This window comes from Suricata suricatta, chromosome 17, assembly GCF_006229205.1.
Source record: "Suricata suricatta isolate VVHF042 chromosome 17, meerkat_22Aug2017_6uvM2_HiC, whole genome shotgun sequence".
In the NCBI taxonomy this organism is placed as follows: domain Eukaryota; kingdom Metazoa; phylum Chordata; class Mammalia; order Carnivora; family Herpestidae; genus Suricata; species Suricata suricatta.
Genome location: NC_043716.1, coordinates 29,779,016 through 29,804,846, shown reverse-complemented (window position 1 = coordinate 29,804,846; position 25,831 = coordinate 29,779,016). Strand labels below are relative to the sequence as shown.

Sequence of the window (25,831 nt, the reverse complement as noted above, 5' to 3'; positions counted from 1 at the left end):
CCCCACGCCCCACGCCCCACGCCCGGTGCCCGGCGCCCCGCAGCGGTCGGGCAGGTCGCGCAGCCTCGGCGGAGCCCGGGAAGCGCTCGGGCGAAGAGGAGGAGCCAGGGGCACCGAGCGGGTGGAGTCGGGAGCCAGAGAGCGGTGGAGGCGGATTTCCTGGGCCCGGCTCGGTGGGGCTACTATGGCGTTTGGGAAGAGTCACCGGGATCCCTATGCGACCTCCGTGGGCCACCTCATAGGTAAAGAGTCGGGGGCGGGGGGAGAGACGCCAGGGCAGGCTTTGGGGGCCCGGGGCCCCTTCCCGCTTGACTCCATTCTCGGCCTGGTCCAACTTGGAGGAAATCTTCCCCTTCCCCCCCCCCCCAACTTTCCCAGGGCACCCGCATCCCACCGGTTGCCTTCGAAGCGTTTGTGGCCGACTCCCTCTGGAACCGCACCTCAAACTCTCCCTCCCTTTTGGGGCTTCCTGGAGAGTGTAGCGAACAGGTGAACCGCGCACGGGATTCAGGTGTGGCGTGTTTGGGCCTCCGCGAGGAGAGGAGGTCACCCTCTGGGCCAGGGCAAAGTCGTCATGCCGGGCACTCCCTCGAGGGCACAGCGTGGCTCTCCGGTTCACGGAGGAGCGAAGAAGGCTCGCGGGGGTTGAGCCGTGGGACTTCACTGTGGGAGGCAGGTCTCTTTAAACCAGCCCTCTCTGGCGCCCAGCCCGTAACAACCCGAGTTACTTTAATGGGTAAACAAAGAATGAAAATGCACTGGAGTGCGGGAAGCGGAAGCGGGGAGTGGAGGGGCAGTCGGGGGTCACAGGAGGCCTCACCACGCAGGCATTTGACTAACTCCTTCCTTTCATCTGTGGCTGGATGTACTCTGAATAACGTCCTGGGAGGCAGAAACCAGGGACTGGACGGTTTCACCAGCACCCTCTCCCTTCCTTCTCAGCAGCTCCCTTGGGAACTGGGTGTGGCACAGTGCCTAAGGATGCCAACCAAACGTGCTAACTATAATGTCAGAAACTTAGTGGGGGTGACGAAATCCTGAGAACCAGGTGGTTACAGTAAGGCTTAGATTTGGGCAGTTTTGCCTGTAGCCCCGTTAACACCCCACTCATCCTGAACCTTAGTTCCCAAGCCTTTACAAGGTGGTGATAGTAACCGTCACTGAGGGGGGAGATGCTTTCTCAACTGTTGCTGGCTGTATCCCTGTTGGACATTAAAATGAACTTTGAGCGGATACAGATTCAGACTGCATCTTCATGCATGGGCTGATGAATTATTTAATACTGTAAATATTTGCTGCCTGCCTGCTATCAGCCTGGACTTAGATGAGGCAAGGGTGAGACGTGGTCTCAACCCTCAGGGAATGAGCAATCTCGGAGGTAAGACATTCACGTCATGTAGTAACAACATGGCACCCTTGCAATACAAGAAAAGTGGAAAAACTTCTGGAAAGGGAGAGACTGACTTTGTTATGGCTTTTGAAGGATGAATAGGAGTTTTCTAGGGAGAAGGGAAGGTAGGAGGAAGCGCTTGAAATGGGAACAAGGAATCTGGCAGAAGGAACCATAGTAGGTGTCTAAACAACACAAACTTGGTCAGCTCTGTTCGTGGAATGCCAAATCCGAATAGTTCTTTTCCTAGATATGGAGGCAGGCTGAGCTTTGGGGTTCTCCCAGCCACACCTTATTCTTCCTTCTCTTCATTCTCCTTTTTAACTTTCTCTTCATTCCCCCCTAGACCTCCTGTTTTCATGCTAAGGATCTTCTTCCGTGAAGGAAATATAGTAAGCTCGTTTAGGTTGTGTTCTGTTACTCTCCCCAGATGGCATTTTGTATTCTTAAGGAGAATATCTGGAGAAGGGGAAATATCTGATTGTTTAATTAGGGGGTTCCAGGTGCAGAAACTCTCCAGTCTGCCCGGTGCAACATTGGTTAGTACAGGTGCTGGGAGTGACCAGTTTCAGTAGTTCTGATCGCCCTCTTTCTCAGTATGCCCCTCCCCCACTAGAGAATAAATGACTTAAAAAAAAAAAGCAAATAAAAACAGACACCAAATAACTTAAATTTGAGTGCTAGTTCTACCTGGTCCTGGCTACGTAGCCTTGAGTAATTTCCTTAACTTCTCTGAACTTCAGTGTTTCATCATCTGTAACAGTGGGTTAAATGAAGTTGCATAAGGTAAAATACTTTGCACTATGCACTTCCCTTTGTGCGTCGCTCACGAGGTGCTTGTCCTCAGAAAGACAGGCAGGTGGATGGAGGTTTGGCTGGCCTGTCCTGGCCCTGCTGTCGAGTGTTGCGCCTGCAGCTTTTACTGATAGGTCCATTACTGCTCCAATGGCAGCACTCTGAACTTGAGTTCTGATTGATTCCTGAATTACTGGGAATTGCTCAGGAAAAAAATCTGACTTTTGGTAATATAAACGTAATGGTACTTGCTGTAAACCCCAGGCAGATTATTTCAGGAAGGCCAGATATTTCTTCTTCTGTGGTAGCTCAGACTCAACACAGGAGCTTTTCTTTGCAGAAAAGGCTACATTTGCCGGAGTTCAGACTGAAGATTGGGGCCAGTTTATGCACATCTGTGACATAATTAACACTACCCACGAAGGGTGAGTACAGTGTGTGGTGCACACATTTGCCTATGATAAGAAGCATCAGTACTGCAGCACATTTTTCTCTTGAAAACTCTCTGGTTTTCTTGAGTGTTTTCATCACCCCTTGGGCACCACTATCTTTTGAAGACGTGTCTAGTTGAAACATTAGGACAGTTGCTTATTTCAGCGTGTGGAAGAGCTGAGAATCCATTTTACTTTTTCTCTTTGCCGTTTCTTCAATAGTTTCAAATTTTGTCTTTGTGAAACTCAAATTCCTTTTTCCTCAAAGAAAGAATTGTTTCCTTCTTTAGAAATTCCCCCTGCTCTGATTGCCAGTATTTTATGTTACTGTAACTGAAAAATATTATCCAGAAGCTAGTAAAATCCTGGTGGTGACCTGTCCTGGGCAATTATCATTATTAACCAGGAATTAATCTAGCAGTCTTTTTTTTTTTTCCCTCTCCTTGTTTATAAGACACTTTTTTCTTTTTTTTTAATATTTTATTTATTTTTGAGAGAGAGAGACACACAGACCATGGTGAGGGAGGGGCAGAGACAAGGAGACAGAATCTGAAGCAGGCTCCAGGCTCAGTGCTGTCAGCACAGAACCCGACACAGGGCTCGAACTCACAAACAGTGAGATCATGACCTGAGTTGAAGTCAGACACTTAACTGACTGAGCCACCCAGGTGCCCCAAGACACTTTTTTCTTAATGTCAGCTCACCCACGTTCATGCTGTGTTCTTAAGTGATGTGCTTTTGTTATACTTTTCAAGCTTTAGGGAATTGAAGCTTTAAAAAAATCATTAAGGGGGCCTGGGTGGCTCAGTTGGTTAAGCATCCGACTTCAGCTCAGGTCATGATCTCACAGTTCGTGGGTTCAAGCCCCACATCGGGCTCTGGGCTGATAGCTCAGAGCCTGGAGCCTGTTTCAGAGTCTGTGTCTTCTCTATCTACCCCTCCCCTGCTCAGGTTCTGTCTCTGTGTCTCGCAAAAATAAATAAAATGTTAAAAAATTTTTAAAAAACCATTAAGGTCAACTGTTTTGTGAATTTAGTCTGAATTATGGGTTGTTATAAGGGATACAATTCTGTTAATTTTTCTGTGCACATTAACCCGGTAAAAGATTTAGTCTCGTTTATGTTGATTGTTAATGAAGAAAGGTTCCTCTGAACCTTTTCTTCACTGATAATACTAATTTCTTCATTAATAATACAAAAAGGAAATCTCAAAGTAAAATGTTTCCTTTAAAAATAATTACCTTTATTCTTAAACCTTTCTAAGAGTTTAATTCTAGATTCTATGTATGATTTTAGAAATATAGATAATATCTATATGTTTATGATAGTTATAATTCTAGATAAACATAGATAATTGTCCTGGATTAGGAATTCTACCCATACAAACACAGACAAAATTGGAGGGTAACATGCAAAAAGGATTTGTATCCTTTTCTCCATTTTATTGAGATGTAATTAGCATTTAGCACTGTAGAAGTTTAGAGTGTACATGTTTAAAGTGTGATGCTTTGACCTGTCTGTACTATAAAATGATCACCACAGTAAGTTAACATCTGTCACCTCATATAGTTAACAAAAACGTGTTTTGGCCTCATGATAAGAGCTTTTAACGGCTACTCTTAGCACCTTTCGGGCACACCATATAGCAGTATTAACTGTAGTCGATGTATTATACTTTACGTCTCCGAAGAATTGATCTTCTAACTGGAAGGTTGTACCTTTCAACACATCAAAGTAAATTTTGACCCTCTGCTTCTACATAATTTTTCCTTTTTTTTTTTAGTTATAATAATTTTATTGTGATAAAATACTTTCTTAGCTTCTTTTTTTTAATAGTTTATTGTCAAATTGGTTTCCATATAACACCCAGTGCTTCTCCCCACATGTGCCCCCCACCATGACCATCACTCCATTCCCTCCCTCCCACTCCCCCTTCAGTCCAAGGTTCATTTTCAGTATTCAATAATCTCTCATGATTTGTGTCCCACACTCTCCCCAGCTCTCTTTCCCCCTTCCCCTCCCTATGGTCCTCTGTTAGGTTTCTCTTGCTAGACCTATGAGTGCAAACATATGGTATCTATCCTTCTCTACCTGACTTATTTCGCTTAGCATGACACCCTCGAGGTCCATCCACTTTGCTACAAATGGCCACATTTTATTCTTCTTCATTGCCATATAATACTCCATTGTGTATATATACCACATCTTCTTGATCCATTCATCAGGTGATGGACATTTAGGCTACATCAAATTTACATCAAAGTAAATTTTGACCCTCTGCTTCTACATAATTTTTCCTTTTATAATGTAAAATTGTAGCCTGTCAGAAGCTGACCTACTGAGTCATAATTTTTCCTACTCCCCTTCCCTCTAGAGTGCTCAGGAAATAGTCTTAACAATAGTAACCTTCATTGTTTTGGAAACTAATTTCCTGTAAACCAGTTTTGTGCAGTGATAGAGGGATATGGATATGAATACATTTCGCATGTAGTACGTTCTAAGTAATACTGTTATGTAAATATTCTATTTGATTCTTAAGGGGGTGGGTGGTATTGTCTGCCTACATATATGAGAGAACAGGTGTGAGAAGTTAAGTAATTGGCCCAGGGTCATACAGCAGAACCAGGATCTTGGTCTTCTCTTTCCATGATGCATATTAATTTTCAGAGACTTCTTATTTTCAGCAATGCCTAAATTGATGATGCCACTGTATTTATTGCTGTAGGCCAAAAGATGCAGTAAAAGCTTTGAAGAAAAGGATTTCCAAAAACTACAATCATAAAGAAATCCAACTTACCTTGTCAGTAAGTACTTTTAATGTTATAATTAAGATTCTAGGATTTCCCAAGCTATAGTCACATTTTTAGTTTGGAGTATAAAGCAAAAAACAAAACCCTCTAGATAGATAGATAAATAGATTCTGAGATAGGTTAGTACAAAGTTACTTACCATATGAAATAAAACTGAGAATTGCAGTTTTGCTGATTGTAATAGTATTTAATTTTGTGGAAAGGGAGTATTCCTGGAAAATCAGCTTTTCCTGCTCAGGAGATGGGAACTTGTGGACACTGAGCCAGTCAAGAAGTCTGTCTATGTATTACCCATGGGGAGAATTGAAGTCTTGAAAAATGCTTCCCTGTTAGCTTTTTACCTCACTTGAACAGCTCTATGGAATTCTGAGGTGCTGGCAGCTCATTAAGTTTCAACCAAGCTCTCCTGCATGGTATAATTTGAAGAGTGTTCTTTGTTGATTTAAAGAGTGCTGTACACCTTATTGTCTGGGACTTGGGTTCGGGCACTTACTGGATGCGTTCCCGTTTCCCCCCTCATCCTTGCCCGTAGGACCTCTTGAGTCATGTCTGGTGAGTTGCCCTTTTCACTAAGCTACGTTTTGTAAGCCCTGCCTGCTGCCCGAGTGAGCTCTGTGGCTTTCTCATTTCTCCTGCATGCCTTTGTTTCACCTTGGCCAGGCCCCAGTCCACAAGGTTAAGGCCCTAATCAGCAAGCATCACCCTCTCCTTAGGGGCTCTGGGAGTATTTATCAAGAGGACTATGAGGCTGAGATGAGCACAGCTCTAGTGTTTGAGTTTCAGGAGAAGAAAACTCCCATTTTTCTTGATAAATGTATGCCACCTTCTATGTTTCAGCCTGTGGTATTCTTTCACCTTCTAACGGGTGTTTATATACTGGGTGTGTCTTTTTCTCTGTTGTACCAGCCTTCTTGGCATTCCTGTGGTTGGTTCCTATCCCTATCTCCCTACTGGTCTCCATCCTGCTTTCCTCTTCTGATGATGAGCTGGGAAAGAGGTGGGATTATTTTAGAGTGTTGTCTCTTCTGGCCCTCCATTTCTCTTTGGGTTCCCATTTTTTCTTCCCTTTAGGCAGAAAGATATCTAAAGCCTTGCTAAAAGCTACCTGCCTGTTCCCATTACTTGTTCCACCTCTGATAACTGTCCATCTTCCACCTCATGTTTTCCACACCAGAATGTGAGAACAAGCAAATCTAAAGCCTGTGCCAAAATAAGGGGGCGGGGGGGGGGGACAAGAGGGGATCATGGGTTGGGAATCAGAATAGCCCCTCATAGTTAGGTCAGAGGTTATTAAGGTGCCTACTTCTTGGATTGTCTTTAAATAGGCCTTTGACTCTTGATAGCTTCATGTAGATTTGCCCCAATCACTTCATCTCTGACTACTCACTGCACTGCAGGTGTTTATGGCTTCAGAATAGACTTTAATATTAACTTAAGCCAGACTTAATTATGAGGGAAATTAGTCACAGAAAGAATCATCCAATGTCTGTCAAAGCAATTACATGTTTACCAATGAATTCTTTAAAAATGAATCCCCATATGTGACACTTCCATTTTATTACTCTGAAGTGATGAGAGCCTGTCAAAGTCACTTATAAATGTTCTTTGAATTATGTGTCATTTGGGTTCTCCATGGACTTTGTTAGCCTTGATTAGGTCTTTGATGGGATTGGACTACACTGTGATTTCCTACCATCAGTTGGTAGAGCAGTTTTGTCAAGAAGCCAGTGGATTGGTTTTTTAAAAAGCATTTTGTTACCAAGCTTCATAACTCTTAGCCAGAGGCTAGTCCCCTGATAGGGTCCATTGTGATCAGTCTCAGCAAAATACTATTATTGTCAAGTGGAAAGTGGTTGAACAAGTCCCTGGGAATCAATTCCTTAATAGGCCTTTGTGGAACACCACCTGGGTGGTGAGTTATGGGGGCTTCAGAATTTGTGTAAAATGTATTAATTCCTCCAGGAGCTCATTGGAGAGTGAGCTCATCCCCTAGGGTGGCCATACCTCCGTGGGATCTGCAGCTCTGGATGGCCCCAAAGCCTAGTTTACTGTGTTTGGTTTAGAAATTTATTGCAAGAAATGAAACTCCTAAGTAGCTCTTTTTCTTCCAGTCTTTCTAAGAAGAATACTTCTCTCTGCTAATCAACATATTTTCTCCTGATAGGGAATTATCCACAGGAACAGATGATCAAAATTGTTACCATTTATTACAGTCCTGCTATGTGTGTGGCTCTTCATATACATTATATTTCATTTAGGCCTTATAAGAAGCCTCTACAAGGAGGTATTATGGCTCATTTTGCATATGAGAAGACCGAGGCTTAGAAGGATAAACAACTTGCCAAGTCTAGCACAAAAGGAGATTAGTGAGACGTACTCTTTATTCCTACCAAAGTCTCTGTTGGTTCCTTGGCTTCTAGGCCCTGTATTCCACTTGAGATTATGGTGTCTATATCCAAAGATAAGTTATCTGAACAGGATCTGAATGCCTAAATTGTACCAAAGCCCAATTTCAGAATGTGTAAAAGCAGGGTGTTTTTCCAGTTTGGCACAATAGGTTCTATTGCTTATCTCCGTGGGCTCTGGGGTGAAAGAGGTGACATAATGAAAGAGGTGAGCTGGAAGTAATTAGTCCTGAAATTGTAGATTCCGATGGGAAAACACAAAGGGCTGTGATTTGTGATCTCCAGATGTTAACATTCTCAGCATTTCATGTTGACTCTCTGATTTTTTGCATGTAATCCCCTGGGAATGCTACCCATTACCATAAAATCTCAGTGATCCAAAGATAAAAATCAGTTTTTGAAATATTTAGCAAGAAACTCCTTATTCATTTCACCAAAAGGGAAAGTGAGACTTGGAGGCACTCTTGTTTAATGAGACTGTGTAATGGGTTGGATGAAGTTATTTGTATAAATTCCCATTGAATTAGTGGTACTTTTCCTTTCTGTATTTCCTCTAATAACTCACCCCAGTGGATCAAGGAAAAGTCATTCGTTACACAACTTTAAATTTTCTCTGAACAGCTTGCTTTAAAATATTTATCTCAGTAGGTTTTGGATTTTGTTTTTATTTTCCTTTGCTTTAAATACTTTCCATATTTCAGATAGCTAGCTACCTGTGCTCAGCTTTATGACTGCTTCTTCGCCATGTTGCCCTTAAAACCACAGCTCTCATACCTTCTTTGTACATTGGCATTCCAGTGACCCAGCACACAGCATAGTGGAGAGTCCATTTTCAGGGCTGCTTTTCTGCAAAGATGATCATGCCTCTCCTGGTCACATTAGGGTTTCTGTGACCTCTTCCACCTGAGAGGTGGCAGCATAGAAAATAGAGATTTAATTTTTTTAGATCCCAGCTCATTTTTTCTTAGCCTCACTTCTGTTTCTGTTGCTTGATTGAAAATGGACACCACCCCCCCCCAACTCCTCTAGGTGACTAGTGATCCCACTGATCCACAAACCTAGCTGAGTATTTTTTCATGTCCTGTTCTTAACTGTTTTAACATGTGATCCTTGTGGAAACTGCCCTCTTTTGACTTGACCAATATTATGTTCTTTTTATGCTTCAGTTTCCATTGGTTGCTCTTTGATCGTCTTTATGGAGTTTTCTTCTGGCCTGTGTGATAGGTGAACCCCAGTGTTCAGCCTTTCCTCCCCTGCTCCCCGAACACAGCCTTGGTTTCTCACGTGCGGCCTCCATCCCTTCTGAGCTGCAGGTGTGCACACATAGCTCTCAGTTAAACGTTTCAACTTGAATGTGGTCACCATCTGTTTTGTCTTCATCCTCTTGGGCTGCTATAACAAAACTCCCACAGACTGGCTAAACAATAGACCTGTACTTCTCACATTCTGGAGGCTATGAAGTCTAAGGTCAAGGTGTCAGCAGACCCGGTGGCAGGTGAGAGTCTGCTTTCTGGTTTGTGGACAGCCATCTTGTCATTGCCTCCTCACATGGCCAAGAGAGATCATCTGTCCCTTTTAAAAAAATTTTTTAATAGTTTATTGTAAAATTGGTTTCCATATAACACCCAGTGCTCTTCGCCACAAGTGCCCTCCTCCATTACCACCACCTTTTCCTCCCTCCCTCTCCCCCTTCAACCCTCGGTTCATTTTCAGTATTCAATAATCTCTCATGATTTGCGTCCCTCTGTCTCCCCAACTCTCTTTCCCCCTTCCCCTCCCCATGGTCCTCTGTTAGGTTTCTCCTGTTAGACTTATGAGTGAAAACATATAGTATCTGTCCTTCTCTGCGTGACTTATTTCGCTTAGCATAACACCCTGGAGGTCCATCTACTTTGCTACAAATGGCTAGATTTTATTCTTTCTCATTGCCATATAGTACTCCACTGTATATATATACCACATCTTCTTGATCCATTCATCAGGTGATGGGCATTTAGGCTCTTTCCATGATTTGGCTATTGTAGAAAGTGCCGCTATGAACCTTGGGGTACATGTGCTCCTATGCATCAGCACTTCTGTATCCCTTGTGTAAATCCCCAGCAGTGCTATTGCTGGGTCATAGGGGAGTTCTATGGATAGTTTATTTATTTTTGAGAGATAGAGACACAGGCAGAGTGTGAATGGGGGAGGGCAGAGAGAGAAGGCACACAGAATCTGAAGCAGGCTCCAGGCTCTGAACTGTGCACAAACAGCCTGATCCAAGACTCAAACTCACAAACTGTGAGATCATGACCTGAGCCACAGTCAGATGCTTAACCAACCAACTGAGCTACTCAGGTGCCCCTCCTGTCCCTTTTTATAAGGGCACCAATCTCCTTGCTCAGAGATACACCCTTGTGATCTAATTTCTTCCAAAGGACCCACTTGCACGTCACATTAGGGATTTGGTATGTCAGCCTATGAATTTGGGAGAGACACAGACATTCAATCCATAGTACCATTAAACTCAAAATATCTAAATATCAACTCTTCATTTTTACCCCAGACCAAGGCTACTACTCCAGTCACTTCCAGATTTCCATCTGAGGGTCCATGAATCCCATGCAGAATAATGGTGACTTTCCATTCAGCCATCCTTTTCTGACAAACATCAGTTGTAATGTTCTGCCTTCATGATTCTTTCCAGTCTTTCCTTTCCTTGTACCCACATCATTCTGGTTTAGGCCTTTGTGCCTTGGTTCTGTACTCGTGGGTCCCTACTGGATTCACTGTCCTTCCAGGTACCCTCTGTAGTGTGCTGCTCGAACACCTTCTGAGGGTATTTGTGCACATTAACCTTCCTCTCAAGTTCAGAAGAGAGGTGCGATGGTGACAGACAAGTGCACTTCACTGGCCTCAGTGCAGTGGCCAAACTCTTTTCATTCACTGCCATGCATTTCCGTACAGGCTGTAGGATGCCCTTCCAGACTCTAGCCACCTACCTCCCCATTGAGTCTGCCCACATGAAGAAGCCCCTTCCAACCAGACTACTCCTTTCCCTTCTGAGATCTCCTATGCTTTGTCCCCTGAATACATGTATGTATTTTGATACCATTACTTTCCTAGAATATAGCTCAACACTCATTTGTGCTTAACTATATTTCAAAGCCCAGCTTAGGACCAGCTTTTTCCAAAAGTCTTAAAACCATTGGCCCTAAAGTATCACTTGGCCCTAATTTATCTGTCCATAAAGGTCTGTAGCTAAGATGACTGTGTAATTTATCATCCAGACCAGGACAGTCTGGAGCGAAAAGATCATTAGTAAAGCCAGGACCACAGGAATATATCAGAACTTCCCTGGAAAAAGGACAAATATCACCTAGTCTGTAGCCCATGTGTCTATAGCACTTTCCATTTGGCCTTTGGTGTTTACTACCGAGTATTGATTGGTATTTAATGGTTTTAATGCTCTGATGATTGTGTCCCGACTCCCCAAGAAATCTGTTCCTCTAAGCATCTACATCATGCTTCCTCACATTCCTAGAACTTAACACTTACCATCTATTTTAGTAGACTCTAAATTCTGTTTAATTGGGATACTGGTGGAAATCATTACTTAGCAATTTTTACCTTCTATGTAGGAGGTTTTGCCAGAGAGATATAATTAAATTTACATTTTCTCTCAAATTTAGCTTATTGACATGTGCATGCAGAACTGTGGTCCAAGTTTCCAGTCCCTGATTGTGAAGAAGGAATTCGTTAAAGATAGTCTGGTTAAGCTGCTGAACCCCAGATACAACTTACCCGTAGACATTCAGAATAGAATCTTGAATTTCATTAAGGTAAGTCTGTTGTATGCCTTACGGGATGGAAGACCTCTAAGATTAGAACTGTAATTATTTACCTCTTGATTGGCTTAGTGATCCTTTTATAAACCTGGGATGAAGCCAGAAAACACTGTACTCTTTTTATTTTCCAAGTAATAATAATTTATTAGAATTGGATCATGCCCTATTTCTGAAGAATTTTTAGTTATTTCCATACTTTTTCTGGAGTTTCTGTTTTATTCATGTCAGATAAGAGAGCAGTGTGTACACTTATTTGGCAGATAGGGAAACTGTTCTGGAGTAGATAACAGACGACTCTCAGAGTTATTTGGCAAAGTTGCTACTGATCCTATTTTAGAATCTGTCTATTCTGTATTCAGTACAGCAAAAAACAATAGTACCTATTCCAGGGTTTCATTAAAATGCTGAAGCATGGGATTCTGATGATTAAAAATGTATTATTATTTTAGTCTCTGAAAACTGGTTTTTTTTTTTTTTTTTGTCCATGGCATTCAAAACCTTCCTCTTAGGAGGTTACAGAATTGTTAATCTCTCATTTTCTGTCTCCAGCTTAAAAATTGTGTTTTGATTTAGCTGTTGTTTTAAATCTGGAATGATTTCTTGAATTCAGACTTGGTCACAAGGCTTCCCAGGAGGTGTGGAAGTAAGTGAAGTGAAAGAAGTGTACCTTGACCTTCTTAAGAAAGGTGTTCAGTTTCCTCCCTCAGATGCAGAGGCTGAAACAGCAAGACAAGAGGTAGGAGGCCCTTCTTCAACTGCCACAGACTAAGATAGTATATTATGTGACTCTTTTCTTAGAAAGGGACAACCCTGCCTCTATCCAGCTTAAACCAAAAGATGAGTTTATAAGAAGACTGTTGCAATATCTCCTAGAATAACCAAGCCACAAGAAGGTTGGTGTTAGCTGGATCTTTGGAACAGAGAACCAAGCACTCAAATGTCATTACTTGTTTCTCATTGCAGACTAGATTTTCCTGCAAAGTAGATCTAGCTCTCAAATTTTCATGTTAGAACTTTAACTTTTTCAGATTGTAAGCTCCGAAACCTTGGAAAAGGGACCAACCTGGGTCAGTCCTCTGCTTCTGAACAAGTTATCCGAGGTCCTATAAGAACGTGGTGGCTCCAGAGGGAAATCATTTGGCTAGACTAGAGAGGGGGCTGTTTTCAAAAGAAAGGACTTGTGCTGGGCAGGCAAGGGTCTCTACATTGGGGAGTCCTCTATTAAACTTGTTATTAATCCTCAGTCTATGGAAGAGTTTCTGGATATTCACATGTATTCTTTCTCAAATTTGCAAATAATTTTTGCATATAAGCTTTTGAACTTGTAATACTTTGAGTACTGATTACAGTTTAGCTCTGACTGTAATTTCCATAATGTGAAAACAGTCCTTCTTCCCTTCTGTCTATTGAGGAGTCCTGCCTTGATGGAAAAGTGGTGCAGGTGTATACCAGAAGTCTGACCTTTGTGGAGGCTTTGTCCTGAAGGCTAACTCTTCTACTTGTGCATGCTATTCCCTGACCACTAGCCACCTGCCCCAACATTTTACCTGCATGAGTCACCACACTCCTTTGATTCTTTCTTCCTAGGCATAATATAGTAATGTCCTAGGACCTCGCTACTCAATTACTCAGTGTGTGTTTTGGGGTGTACATAATATAGGAGCATGTTAGACATATTCCACTGTCAATTAAACTCCCCATATTTACAAGATTTCTAGCTGACTTCTCTGGACCTAATTTCAAAATACTGGCCTGAGCCCTTTGCTTCGGGTTCTCCACTCAAGGTTGGAAACACAGCATTGACTCTGGGAAGCATTCATTAATGGAGAAGAGAGATGTCTTGCTAGTCGTGGCTTAAAAAGACTTGACACGAATTGATTTAGCATTTCTTTTTAAAAACCTGAAGAGAGGGCAGCAATAATCTCACATGGCAGTTTATCTTGTAGATCCTTGGTATAAACTTAGAGCACTTTATTAAATGATAATTTAGTTAGTAATTGTAATAGCCATCTTTTATTGGATACTCTCTTAAGGGCACACTATTAGCACTATTCTCAAAATGCTGGACAGATTGGACACTTGACGATGGACTCTGGGCCAACACCCTGTACCCAGGATTTTGGTTGAGAGGAACGAGTGAGCCATCTGAACAGAAAAGCCAGGCTTGGGGTGGCTGCGTAAATTCTAGTAGTAATATTTCCGTATTTCACATTGGTAGACCGCTCAGATCTCCTCGAACCCGCCATCATCTGTTCCGTCTGCACCAGTTCTTCCTTCTGTGATTGTTCCCAAGAGCTCTACTATTACCTTGGTCCCAGAACAGGTAACAACAGTGACGACTATACTTATTGATGACTCTAAGTTATCAGCACTTTATATGCAGTTTTTCTTCACAACATTGGGAGGTGGAGGCACATTATTACCCTTACTCTACAGAGGAGGGGACTGAAGCCAAGTGATACTTATTATGGCTCAGTTCTAAGCAGAATGAATCCTGTGGATTCTGTCTGATTCTAAAGCCCAAGCTCTTAACCATTGTGCTTGGTTAGTGGTTGTCTTTGTGGAGGCTGGGCTGTGGAATGGGTCTTGTGTTGACCAGCTGATTCCTGTTGATCCTGGTAGGACTGCCCATAATATACCATTCCAAAGAGCTCGGTAAGTGGTAGCCTTATTCCTAGCATTAATTGTGCCAACTGAATTACACTTACTTTGTTGTCTACATCTGTTTATCAAAGGTCCAGAGAACTGGCAATTATTGATGCTTATTTATGTTTTGCTATAAGGGATCTATCATTTAAGACCTTGTATTATTATTCATTATTCTATAAAAATCTCTTAAATTTCTCTTAGAATTTATTGCAAAAAGAAAATAATTTTTCTCTCAAATTTTTTTCCCTTTTCTAACACTATGAGAACTAGAAAATGCTTATTTTCCCCCCATTGGTTTTGCTGCTGACATTGCCATTTTTTCCAGGTTTCTGTGATAGTCACCTTCTCCCTTCTCCATATTGGTTCTAATCTGACTTTTTTCCGTTCACTTTTAACTTTTTTTTTTCTTAAAGTTTTTTAACATTTATTTATTATTGAGAAACAGAGAGAGAGCATGAGCAGGGGAAGAGCAGAGAGAAGGGGAAACAGAATCTGAAGCAGGCCCCAGGCTCTGAGCTGTCAGCACAGAGCCCAATGCAGGGCTCAAACCCACGAACCGTGAGATCACAACCTGAGCTGAAGTCGCACGCTTAACCAACTGAACCACTCAGCCGCCCCCACTTTTAACTTTCTTAAAGCAGATTTCTAGATTTATTATGAAAGATCTCAAGTCCTATTAGAAGGTAACAGATTGTACATTTATAAAACAATTAGATATTTATATAAATTTGAAAATGCTAAATTTTGCAAAAGACTTTACTAGCAAATGTCCCGTTAGTAGCATAAAATGGGGTAACAATTCTTGATGGGTCACATTGTGATGGTGTTGCTCTCCACAGATTGGAAAGTTGCACAGTGAATTGGATATGGCCAAAATGAACGTGAGAGTGATGTCTGCCATACTGATGGAGAACGTTCCTGGGTCTGAAGACCGTGAAGACATGGAGCTTCTGCAGGTATAGGATGATTGCAGGGACAGTCAGCCACAGTCTTTTAAGGTGTCTTCCATCTCAAGGCTCTAAAAATAACTTTCATATTATCTAGTTCATTTTCAGTTGATTTCTAAACAAGGACATGCAAGAATGACCTTATCAAAAACGTAATAGTAACTTAGACATGGTTCTTACTCTCTTAGAATAAATTAACAACGTTAAATCAGTTATAGCCTTGGTCATATACAATCTCCACTAGTCACTAATTGTTTTTTTTTTTAATGTTTATTTTGAGAGGGAGCATACACATATGAGAGAGAGAGAGAAAAAGAGAACAAGAGAGAGGATTGATTGATTAAGAGTAGGGGCAGGGGGAGAGAGAAAAATCCCAACCAGATCTGTCAGCACAGAGCCCAAAGGAAATATTAATATATTCTATTAGAGTAAAAGGAAAATTAATCATTAACTATAGTTCTTTTGTAGTAATCCTTTCTAAAAAATCCACAATTGAAGGCTTTTACAGATATAAATTTTGTGACTCACATGTGACAGGCACGTTAACTAAAATTTTTTAATTAAATATCAAAATAAGAATATGGGACAGATCATATTTTTCAGAAATGGCCACAGCAGTATTTCTAGTGCCACATGGTCTTCCCAAGCCTTTCAGAGCTTCTGCAGTGACATGATTTATGACTTTTCTCCCTGCTTCATCCTTCTGTGGCAAACAGTCCTCCATTAAAAATGTACATAGAAACGTTCCATTTAAATACATGCATCCAGCTTTATATTTTGTGCTGTCCTGGAGGACACCAAAGTGCCTTTTTGGGCACACGTTTGGTTGTGTTTTGCAAGGCTAATGCTAATACGTTGTTTTGACGTTAGAGTTTAGGGCTGCGTGTTGCCCTGAATAGTAAGGAGTCTTGGGGTATAAATGAACATTAGAATACCACTCATGGCCCATTGAAGTTGAATGGGTTGTGGCACCTGACCAAGCCTATTGAATGTGAAACTTTTTATGTTTTTCGTTCATAACACATAGAGCACTCGCGAGAGTGCTATTCTTAACATTCTTTTTTTTTCTTTAATGTTTATTTATTTTGAGAGACAGAGAGACAGAGCATGAGCAGGGGAGGATCAGAGAGAGGGAGACACAGAATCCGAAGCAGGCTCCAGGCTCTGAGTTAGCTGTCAGCACAGAGCGTGACACGGGGCTCGAACTCCCAAACCACGAGATCATGGCCTGAGCTGAAGTCAGCAGCTTAACCAACTGAGCCACCCAGGCGCCCCTCTTAACATTCTTTTGACAAGAATTGGAATCTTTTCTTGTACTCTCAATTCCCTCATAAGAGAAAACTATTTCTCTCCTTATAACACATATGACACCAAGTACACGTGTGAGGTGTTTTTTCCTCCCTCACATTAAACCGTTCTGACACTAAGTACCCAGAGTTAGCATTGACCACACCGGTAAAGGACTCCGTCCCACAAGACCATCCCCACTTCAGATGCCTGTTGCGAGTCTGAGTATCCCACACTTTCGACTGACACGCTGTAAGCTGGGGGTTCCCATGATCCTCTCCCTGGGTTTGACAGTTTGTGAGAATGCCTCAGAGAACTCAAGAAAACATTTATGTGTTGCTTTATTATAGAGCATATTACAAAAGATACAGATGAATAGTCTGAAGAGATAGGTCCAAGGTCCAGAAGTTCCAAGTGCTGCTTTGTACCCATGGAGTTGGGATGTACCACTCTCCTGGCCGCATGGATGCGCTCGGTCACCTGGAAGCTCTCTAAACCCCTTGTTTTTGGAGTTTTGTGGAGGCTTTATCACATAGGCATGTCGATTTTTACCTCGAACCTTCACTCCCTCTCCCCACTCAGAGGATGGGGCCTGGGGCTGACATTCCAAGCTCATAATAGTGGTTTGGTCTCTCTGGTGAGCAGCCTCCATCCAGGAGCCCACCAGAAGTCACCTCATTAAACTGAAGATGCTCCTATCCCCCATGGAATTGCACAGGATTTAGGAGCTCTGCTAGAAACCAGGGGCAGGGGCCAATAGATAGATTGCTTATTTTACATATCGGCTGTAGCCAGTAGGTGTCCCAGCTCCATAGTGGGGGTCTTTGATGCATCTTCCCATCTTGCTCAGGCTCCAGGCTTTGTCTCCTGCCCCTTTGTCTCCAGAGTTATTGGAGTTTGACAGATGGGTGCCTTACAAGCCTTGTACCTTTGTCGCCTCTCCTGTCTTTGGATCCTATTTGTTTTTTCAGGGTTTGAGGATTTCTCGTTCTTTCTTGACAGCATAAGCATGTATGTTAGAATAGTATTATTATCGTATCTAGCATTTTTAGGGGTTTTGTTATCAGGAAGGTTTGGGGGCTATTGAGTACAATACTGTCCTAGAAGCTAACAACTCTATAGCCTGCTTTTTTTAAAAAATTGAGGTAAAATTCACATAACATAGAAGTAACCATCTTACAGTGCATGATGTAGTGGCATCTGGTACAGTCACAGGGGAACCGGTTCTCTTTGGGTCCAGAACCTTTGGAACTAGTTCTGAAAAGGAAACCCCATACCCACTAAGTTTCTCCCCAGTCCTGTCTTTGCCCAGGCCCACCTATCTGCTTACTATTTCCATGCATTTATGTATTCTGGATATTATGTGTAAATGTAATTATGCAATATGTGGCCTGTGTGTCTGGCTTCTTTATCTTCATCTACTCCACTAACCTTGTTTTCAGGGGTCACTAACGTTGTAGCACATATCAGATTTCCATTCCTTTAGTGGCCTAATAATATTCCATTATATGGATATAATTCATCTTATATATGTATTAGTTAATGGACATTTGGGTTTTCACCTTTTGGCTCTTAATGCTATGAATATCCATCTATTTTTTTTTTTGTATTTCTATGTTCAATTCTTTAATCTTTTTTCAGTGCTTGTTTTTGAGAAAGAGAGAGGAAGCATGAGTCAGAGAGGGACGGAGAGAGAGGGAGACACAGAATCCGAAGCAGGCTCCAGGCTGTGAGCTGTCAGCACAGAGCCCAGTGCGGGGCTTGACCCCACAAACCATGAGCTCATGACCTGAGCTGACGTCAGACAATGGCTAACTGATTGAGCCACCCAGGCGTCCTCTGTGTTGTTCTTTTGAGTGTATAACCTAGGAGTGGCTCTGCTGCGTCATGGAGTAGTTCTGACTCTGCCAGTTCCTTAAAAAGTTAAACCGTTTTCCACGGTGGCCGCACCATTTTATGTTCCCACCAGCAATGTGCGAGATTTCTGCTTTCTCTGCTTCCTTGCCAACATTTCTTTTTCTTTTTTTCATAGCTGTCTAGTAGGTGCCAAGGGTATCTCATTATGATTTTGATTTGCATTTTCTAATGATATTGAGCATGTCCATAGAGCTTTTTAAAAGGCAAAAACCAGATGATGTTGTCCTTGCTTGAAACCCTCCAGTGGCTTCCTGTGACACATGGAATAAAACCCCAGCCTCCTTGTTCTGGCCACAAAGCCCTCTCTGACCAGCTCCTGCCTACCTCTCCTCCCACAGCACATGAACTCTTCGGTCCACCTACACTGGCCACCTTCCTGGACACACCGAGTTCTTGCTGGGACAGTTTCATCCTCGATTATTCCACTTCCCCCTCTCTCTCAATGGCCAGCTTTTCCTCCTCACGCTGAGCTTAGTAGTTTACCGCCTCCAGGAAGCCTTTTCTGACTCCCCAGGCTTTAGACTCTAGATTTTTGTCAACTCCTGCCCCATTACCATTTCATCCGCCACCTAGTGCTCTGAGGCTTTTCTCAAATATTTGTTCAGCCACCTTTGCCGCCTAGTAGAACGGAAGCTCCCCAAAGCTTATCTGAGTGTGCAGGTTCTGGTTCTCAGACCACTACCTGCCATGGTGTAGTCACTTGAAAACATTTTTTTTAGTTTACTTATTAGAGAATGAGCAAGTGTGGGGGGTCCGGTGGTGCAGAGGGTGTAGGGGAGAGAGTCCTGCCCTGTCAGCATGGAACCCAGGGCGAGTCTCCCAACTCCTGACCCATGAGATCATGACCTGAGCCAAAATCAAGGGTCGGACGTTTGATGGAGCCACTCAGGCGCCCCTCAATAAAAATATCTTTAATAAATTAATGTTTTTATGTGGTTTAAAATGAAAATCTGTATTCTTGCTATGAGAGACTGTATCTTCATTTTTTTGTTTTCCAGTTAGATGGCTAGTTGTCCAAATAACATCTAATGATTCGTACCTCTTCCATTAATTTCAAACATTCCTATATCGAATTCTGGAGTCTATACAAAGATATCTTTCTGGAGGCTGTTCTCTTTGGTCTGTTTAGTCCTGTGTTGGTATCATACTATTTTAATGATTCTAAGTATGTGTTTTCATGCCTTTGTGGGGTTGGTCATGAAACAGATGGCATACCCAATTTGGATCATGTGAAGAGAGTTTAATCAAGGTACTATTTATTCAGCAAGATACTGCAGGGTTTAGGGAAACCACAGGAGCTAGTTCATTATCCTGTGCTAATATCCCTAGGTATAAATAGGCAAGAGGGAAGTTTTGCCAGAACCCAAAGGAAAGAATGATGGAGGAAGCAGCCTTGAGAAGGAGTAAATCTCACTCTCCTCTTTCCGTCCCGTTTCCTGCCAGTGCCTGCTGTGTGCTGAACTCCATCTGAAGGGAGAGGGCAGGGGACCTGGTGATGTGTTCCCTACAGGCCAGGCCCCAGGGCACAGAGCAGGCCAGAAGAGAGTGGATGGGGGATCTGGAGGGCAAAGGCATTCAACACATAGGAAAACTCTCAAAAATGATTGACTTTTCTTGTATGTATACTTCACTGGTGGTCATAGTTTTATTATGCAGTTTGTTTACATTAAATCCAGTCTGTGCTTGGATTGTCTTCCAGTTTTATCTGTGGGTGCTTACCTGCTGCCAGCTGTTCTGTTGAGTTGGAGCCCATTCCCTGTCTGTAGCCCTCCATCATAAATCTAGTAGACTTATGTAAACTCCCTTTTCTGTTCTCCCAGTCTGGGCTGAACAATTATCCTGAAGCTCTGCTAATAGCAGGGCTCCAGCTCTTTGTTAGACACTGAGGCAGTAGAACTATTTTATGTGGTAGACCCCTTTCCCTGTCGCCATTTTGTTCCTGGACTTTGAACTTGATTGGGGGTGGAAACTGGATTTATCTTATTAATGTTTAATGTTTATTTTTGAGAGAGAGGGAGACAGACCGTGAGTGGGGGAAGGGCAGAGAGAGAAAGAGACACAGAATCCAAAGTAGGCTCCTGGCTCTGAGCTGTCAGAATAGAACCCGACACGGGGCTCGCGCCCACGGACTGTGAGATGATGACCTGAGCTGAAGTTGGATGCTTAACCGCCTGAGCCACCCAGGTGCCCTGGATTTATTTTAGATTGCCACATTGGGGTACAAAGATTCAGAGCTGCATCCAAGTCTGAATATTTTGATGAGTCAAGAGTGTCTACTCTGGTCACAGGGATGAAAGATCTGAGCAGCGTGATTCTTGCCTTTGTTTTCTTGGCATTTTACACTTGGCTTTAGGCCACTTTGAACTTCAATAGCTGAATTCCCTGGTATCTCCCATTTAGTCTTGTCTTGTTTTTCCTGGCCCCAGTTGGACAATGAAAGAAATAAATGTTTTAGTCTAACGTAGAATAAAAAAGCAAGCTCTGATTTTGAAAGTATAACTGGAGAAAACCTTAGTCTAACTTAGCAGAGAAGTTTAAAATCAAGTGAATCTAAAATTTCATCCTGTAAGGATAATTTGTAATCAGTTGGGGGAAAAAAAAACAAAAAAGTAAAATAAAAATACCCTCTTCCACTGAACACTCTTACTGTTTTTACCATTCAGAAACTTCTGGAAGGGACTGTCAGCGTCACTGAGACCATCTCCCTTCCTTAATAGAAAGGGGTTCATCTGCCTACACAGAGCCAGGTCATGGAACTGGTGGGAGAACCTCATTTTTCCTGAACTTATGTTCTATCCATTATACCACCTCGCTTCTCGTTTTGAGCCCCGAATTGACTTTCTAGGATAGGTGACTAACCAGTCTTTACCTACCTCTCTAGGTAGGTTGGAAACAACTTGAAGTCAGTAACTAAGTCTTATGCTTCTAAATCCATATAACTATGCATGTTTATTGTACATGTTTTGCAAACTCAGTTCATTAAATTTCTGTTGAATTCAATAGATCAATGCTTTTTGTTGAAGAATTAATGATTTAGGACAAAAGAGCTAAGGATTACTGAAGACAAAGGCATTTGGAGAAATAAAATGTTGACTATATTTGGTTAGGGAAAAGGGCCAGAGGATTCGAATGAGTTGATGCTCTTTTTAAGTATTGACAGTTAATTTACTATTTACTCAGCTGATACCTATGTAAGGAAAACGACTACGTATTATATGAGCAAGTTAAACTGAGAAATGTTCAGTTGTAGGGTGGGGGATAGTTTTTATTTTTTGGCAGATAGAGTTGTTCTCTGGGCCTCTTGCAGTCTGGGTGGGGAGGATTGAGAGGGAGGAAATATGTTATAGGCTGATAGTAGGAGCACTGCCATGCAGATAGTATTTCCAGAGAAAGCTTGCAAGAAACCTGTTTCTTCCCATTTTTACTTTTTAAAAAAAATATTTTTAATGTTTTTTATTTATTTTTGAGAGACAGAGATAGCTTGAGCAGGGGAGGGTCAGAGAGAGAGGGAGATACAGAATCCTGAACAGGCTCCAGGCTCTGAGCGAGCCGTCAGCACAGAGCCTGATGCGGGGCTCGAACTCACGAACTGTGAGATCATGACCTGAGCCAAAGCTGACGCTTAACCCACTGAGCCACCCAGGTGCCCCCATTTTTACTTTTTAAGGGGAGATATTCAGGCATTTCTGGTTTTCTTTTTATGAGTTGTGTTGTGTTGCTGACTGTGATCCAGTTATAGCTGGAATTGAAAGTGCAAAAGGACCCCCTTCCTTAATTCCTGAGTTCTCTGTGGAGGACTAGGAGTCATCTGGATGTCAGAAGAGGAGGCACTTACTAAGCTCCTTTTTGTTTTGCTCCAGAGACTTTTGAATTGATTGTTAAATCTCTTTTAACTGAGAAGCCTACCTTTGCTTTGATATGGTGGGGGGGGGGGGGCGCAAATCCAGGGGCTCTGTGATGGGCAGATGCACCAGCGGCTGTTGCTCTGTGTTTTAACTCTCCTCCTGGCTTCCCACGTCCTTGGCCCTACGGGTGTCTGCCGTGGAGGAACTTCTGACCCACCCTCTTGGTTCTTGTGCTTGATGTGGGCTGTTTCCAGGTGGCTTGGCCCTCCTGTGTGACAGACATCAATTGCAAAGATCAGAGCGGGCTGGCTTTTGAAGAGGTTTTTCTTTTTCTTTTTTTTTTTTTAAATACAGCTAAACACACTGACATAATGAGGGTTTTTTTTATGTCTTTATTTTTGAGAGACAGAGGGAGACAGTGTGAGCAGGGGAGGGTCAGAGAGAGGGTTTTTCAAATTCTGCTCTGCAAACCTGAGAGATGCAGTGTTCCTTTCTTGTTTCCATTCCATCTGTCTTTTGAGAGGGCAAAGGGAGGGTCTTCTTGTGACCAGGGGCTATTGATGTTGGCTGCAAATTCATTTTCAAATTAATTTCTACATTTTTGTCACAGGCATCTAAAAGCATTGTATTTCCTTGATCTTGACGTTGCTCTAGCAAGAAGGAGAACAATTTCATTATACTCACTAAGGGAAAAGTTCTCATTCTTATACTGAATGCTCTTCTTCGTCCTCTCCTTTGCATGATACTAGGCCCTGAGTAACAGTATGAGTAGTACAGGATTGTATTAGTGACCTAGTTAAGCTTCTAGTGATACTTCCTTGTGCAGTCATTAATACATTTATTGACTGCCCACTGTATGCCAGACACCATAGGGCTTCAACTTTACCATTTTCTATTCTTACAACAACCCTACAAGATAGTTGGTATCTTTGTTTTACAGATGCATTAAAAAACAAAACCTGAATCTAAGATTTACTTAAATCCCATGTCAGGTATGCATACAGAGAGGCTTTGGGTTTACTGAGTCTGAAGTCTGTTTCCTTCGCACTCTTCCAGGGGCCCCTAAGTAAACCACCTGTCTTCGTTTTATTAGGCTGTGGTCACACCCATTTGTTTGCATATCATCCCTGGTTGCTTTCGTGGTATAATAGCAGAGTTGAATAGTTCTATCAGAGAACATATGGTCCACACACAGAAAATGAAACTATCTGGACCTTTAAGAAAAAAGTTTATTAAGCACTGCTGATAGTGGCCATGTCATTAGCAAACAGGACGGTTTTTCTCGCTGCAAATTGCAGGGACGAGCCCCAGAGTCTGTCTGTTCATCTGTCTGTATCGTCTTTGTCTCCTTGGTAAATGTTTTTGTTAGGATTCTGTAGCGGGTTAGTGGCTTTTACCTCTGAGTCTAAATGCCAATTGTTAATGGTTTGATGGATTTATTTAGAGATTTCCCATCAGGATTCTTGTAATGGATTGTTTGAGATTCTAAATGGCTTTGTCAGCTGTAAGTTTTTCTGTGTGTCTGTCTGTCTCAAGGGGAAAGGAGTCAGGTAACGGAATAGTCTGATGAGTTAGCAAGTTCAGTTGCTCTCATTTTGGTGGTGTTTTTGCCTGACTTAATGACTATTATGTTTACAAATTCTAGCTGAAGTGGGTTTGAAGAAATAGGAATATTAGTTTTATGCTCCTCAGACTTGCCTATGAGGATGGAAGTTGTGAGGCAGCAGTTTTCAAATTGTCTGTGTACATTAACACTTTCAGATGCTTATGGAAAAACCTGTAAATTCCCAGACCCTCAGTCCTGGAGATTCTGAATCTGCTGGTCGGTGGTAGGTGCCCCTGATGCTTCTGAGGAGAAGCTGGTTTGGGGAGTGCAATCCTGGCTTCATGCAGTGATTGTGTGTAGTCCAAATGACGACAGTATTCATGACTGTTTTTTTTTTTAAATGTTGATTCCGTTTACCTTAGAATGTGAATGTTGTAAACTTTAAATATTTAAGTAAAACATCATAGGAAAATTATGTTGCTCTAAATATATTTTAACTACTACTTTCTTCTACTACCGCTAATAGTGACAATAAACCTTTTGTGTTTTATGTTTATGTAGTGCTTTACAGTTATGGAGTTCCTCATTAAACACATCTCATTTGCTTTTTTATGTCACCCCTTGAGGTATAGATGTGGCAACTAATATGACTTTGATTTGTCAAATGAGGAAACAGATTTGGAAAACAAGTGATTTCTGTATTCTACACAGAGTAAGCTGTACCTCTAGAATTTTCATACCCCAGTTCTAATTTCTAGTCTGATGTTCTGTGCACTGTACCATAGAGTCCTTATGACACCTATTTTGATTTTTAGAGGAAAGCGTAATCATGTGCAACTCATTGCTTTCTGATAGGAAGGATGTGTTGTGCATAATTAAATCCTTTGGTAACCTCCCATGGGTGACTTGTTGGGGAGGTGATCAGCTGGCCTATACGGATCGGCAAATCGGTTGTCTGTATGGAACTTCCCCAGCATGGAAGAAGAGATGTCTCTCCTTTCTTTGACAGAAGCTTTATAAGACGTGTCGGGAGATGCAGGAGAGGATCATGGACCTGCTTGTGGTGGTGGAGAATGAAGATGTAACCGTTGAGCTAATTCAAGTGAATGAGGATTTGAATAATGCCATCCTTGGATATGAGAGGTGAGCTAATGGTGTGCCCTCCCCTCCTCTCCTCCAATTCTGTTTTCTCCAACAGTTGCTTAGCATTCTTATAAGAATGTCTACCAGGTAAACATTCAGCTACAGTCAAGAACAACTTGAACATAAGGCCTCCTTCCTTCCAAGAAAGGGGACGTGGTCCTGGCCTTCTGGAAGCTTATGATATGGCTTGCAAGAATGAGAGCTCATCTGAGCTGTGCCAGAAACATTCTTGGGCACTCTCAGGTGGCATATGAACATTTGACCATAACAGGGCCCGGACCTTATTCACCTGATCCTGTCTGCACAGAGGGCGTTGTAGACTCAAACAAATGGACAGTATAAACAGAGGGAGGTTATTCTAGGTTCCAGATGGACAAAACCATAATGTGCACAGGAGCTGGGAAGATATTTCATTTATTTTTTAAATAATTTTTTAAGGTTTATTTTTATTTGGGAGAAAGAGAGCAAGCAGGGCAGGGACAGAGAGAGGGCGGCAGAATCCTGAGCAGGATTTGCAGTGCTGCACAGAGCCCGATGTGGGGCTTAAGCTCATGAGTCACGAGATCACGACCTGAGCTGAAATCAAGAGTCAGACGCTTAACCAACTGAGCCACCCAGACCCTAGGATGATATTTTATATGAAGAAAATAGTCTATATAAAAGCAGAACAGTCAGGACATTTTGTATATGAACTTAGATTTTTTTTAAATCACCAAAGTATGAAGGCAAAATTTTAAATAGACTAAAATGTCAGTGGCAAAATATGTTTTCCTAAATTTTTTATCATTGGGTTCATGTAGGCAACATATACTTTTGTTTCTCTCTTAATTTTATTCACTG

General features: G+C 42.1%; 1 protein-coding gene across 3 annotated transcripts in view; it reads left to right on the top strand.

Moving 5' to 3' along the window:
• Positions 1-51: 51 nt before the first annotated feature.
• The window catches only part of TOM1L1 (target of myb1 like 1 membrane trafficking protein), a 46,827-nt gene continuing 21,047 nt past the window's right edge, over positions 52-25,831 (top strand). The window contains exons 1-8 of one of the 3 annotated variants that reach the window (XR_003904415.1): positions 52-242; positions 2,526-2,610; positions 5,341-5,419; positions 11,502-11,651; positions 12,268-12,393; positions 13,876-13,980; positions 15,146-15,262; positions 24,858-24,991. Coding sequence is in view for 2 of the 3 variants with exons in the window: in XM_029927369.1 (XP_029783229.1) it covers positions 185-242; positions 2,526-2,610; positions 5,341-5,419; positions 11,502-11,651; positions 12,268-12,393; positions 13,876-13,980; positions 15,146-15,262; positions 24,858-24,991 (854 nt within the window). In the remaining variant the exon portion in view is untranslated. The remainder of the gene's footprint in view (positions 243-2,525; positions 2,611-5,340; positions 5,420-11,501; positions 11,652-12,267; positions 12,394-13,875; positions 13,981-15,145; positions 15,263-24,857; positions 24,992-25,831) is intronic. The other 2 variants (XM_029927369.1, XM_029927368.1) reach the window with 2 other exon arrangements.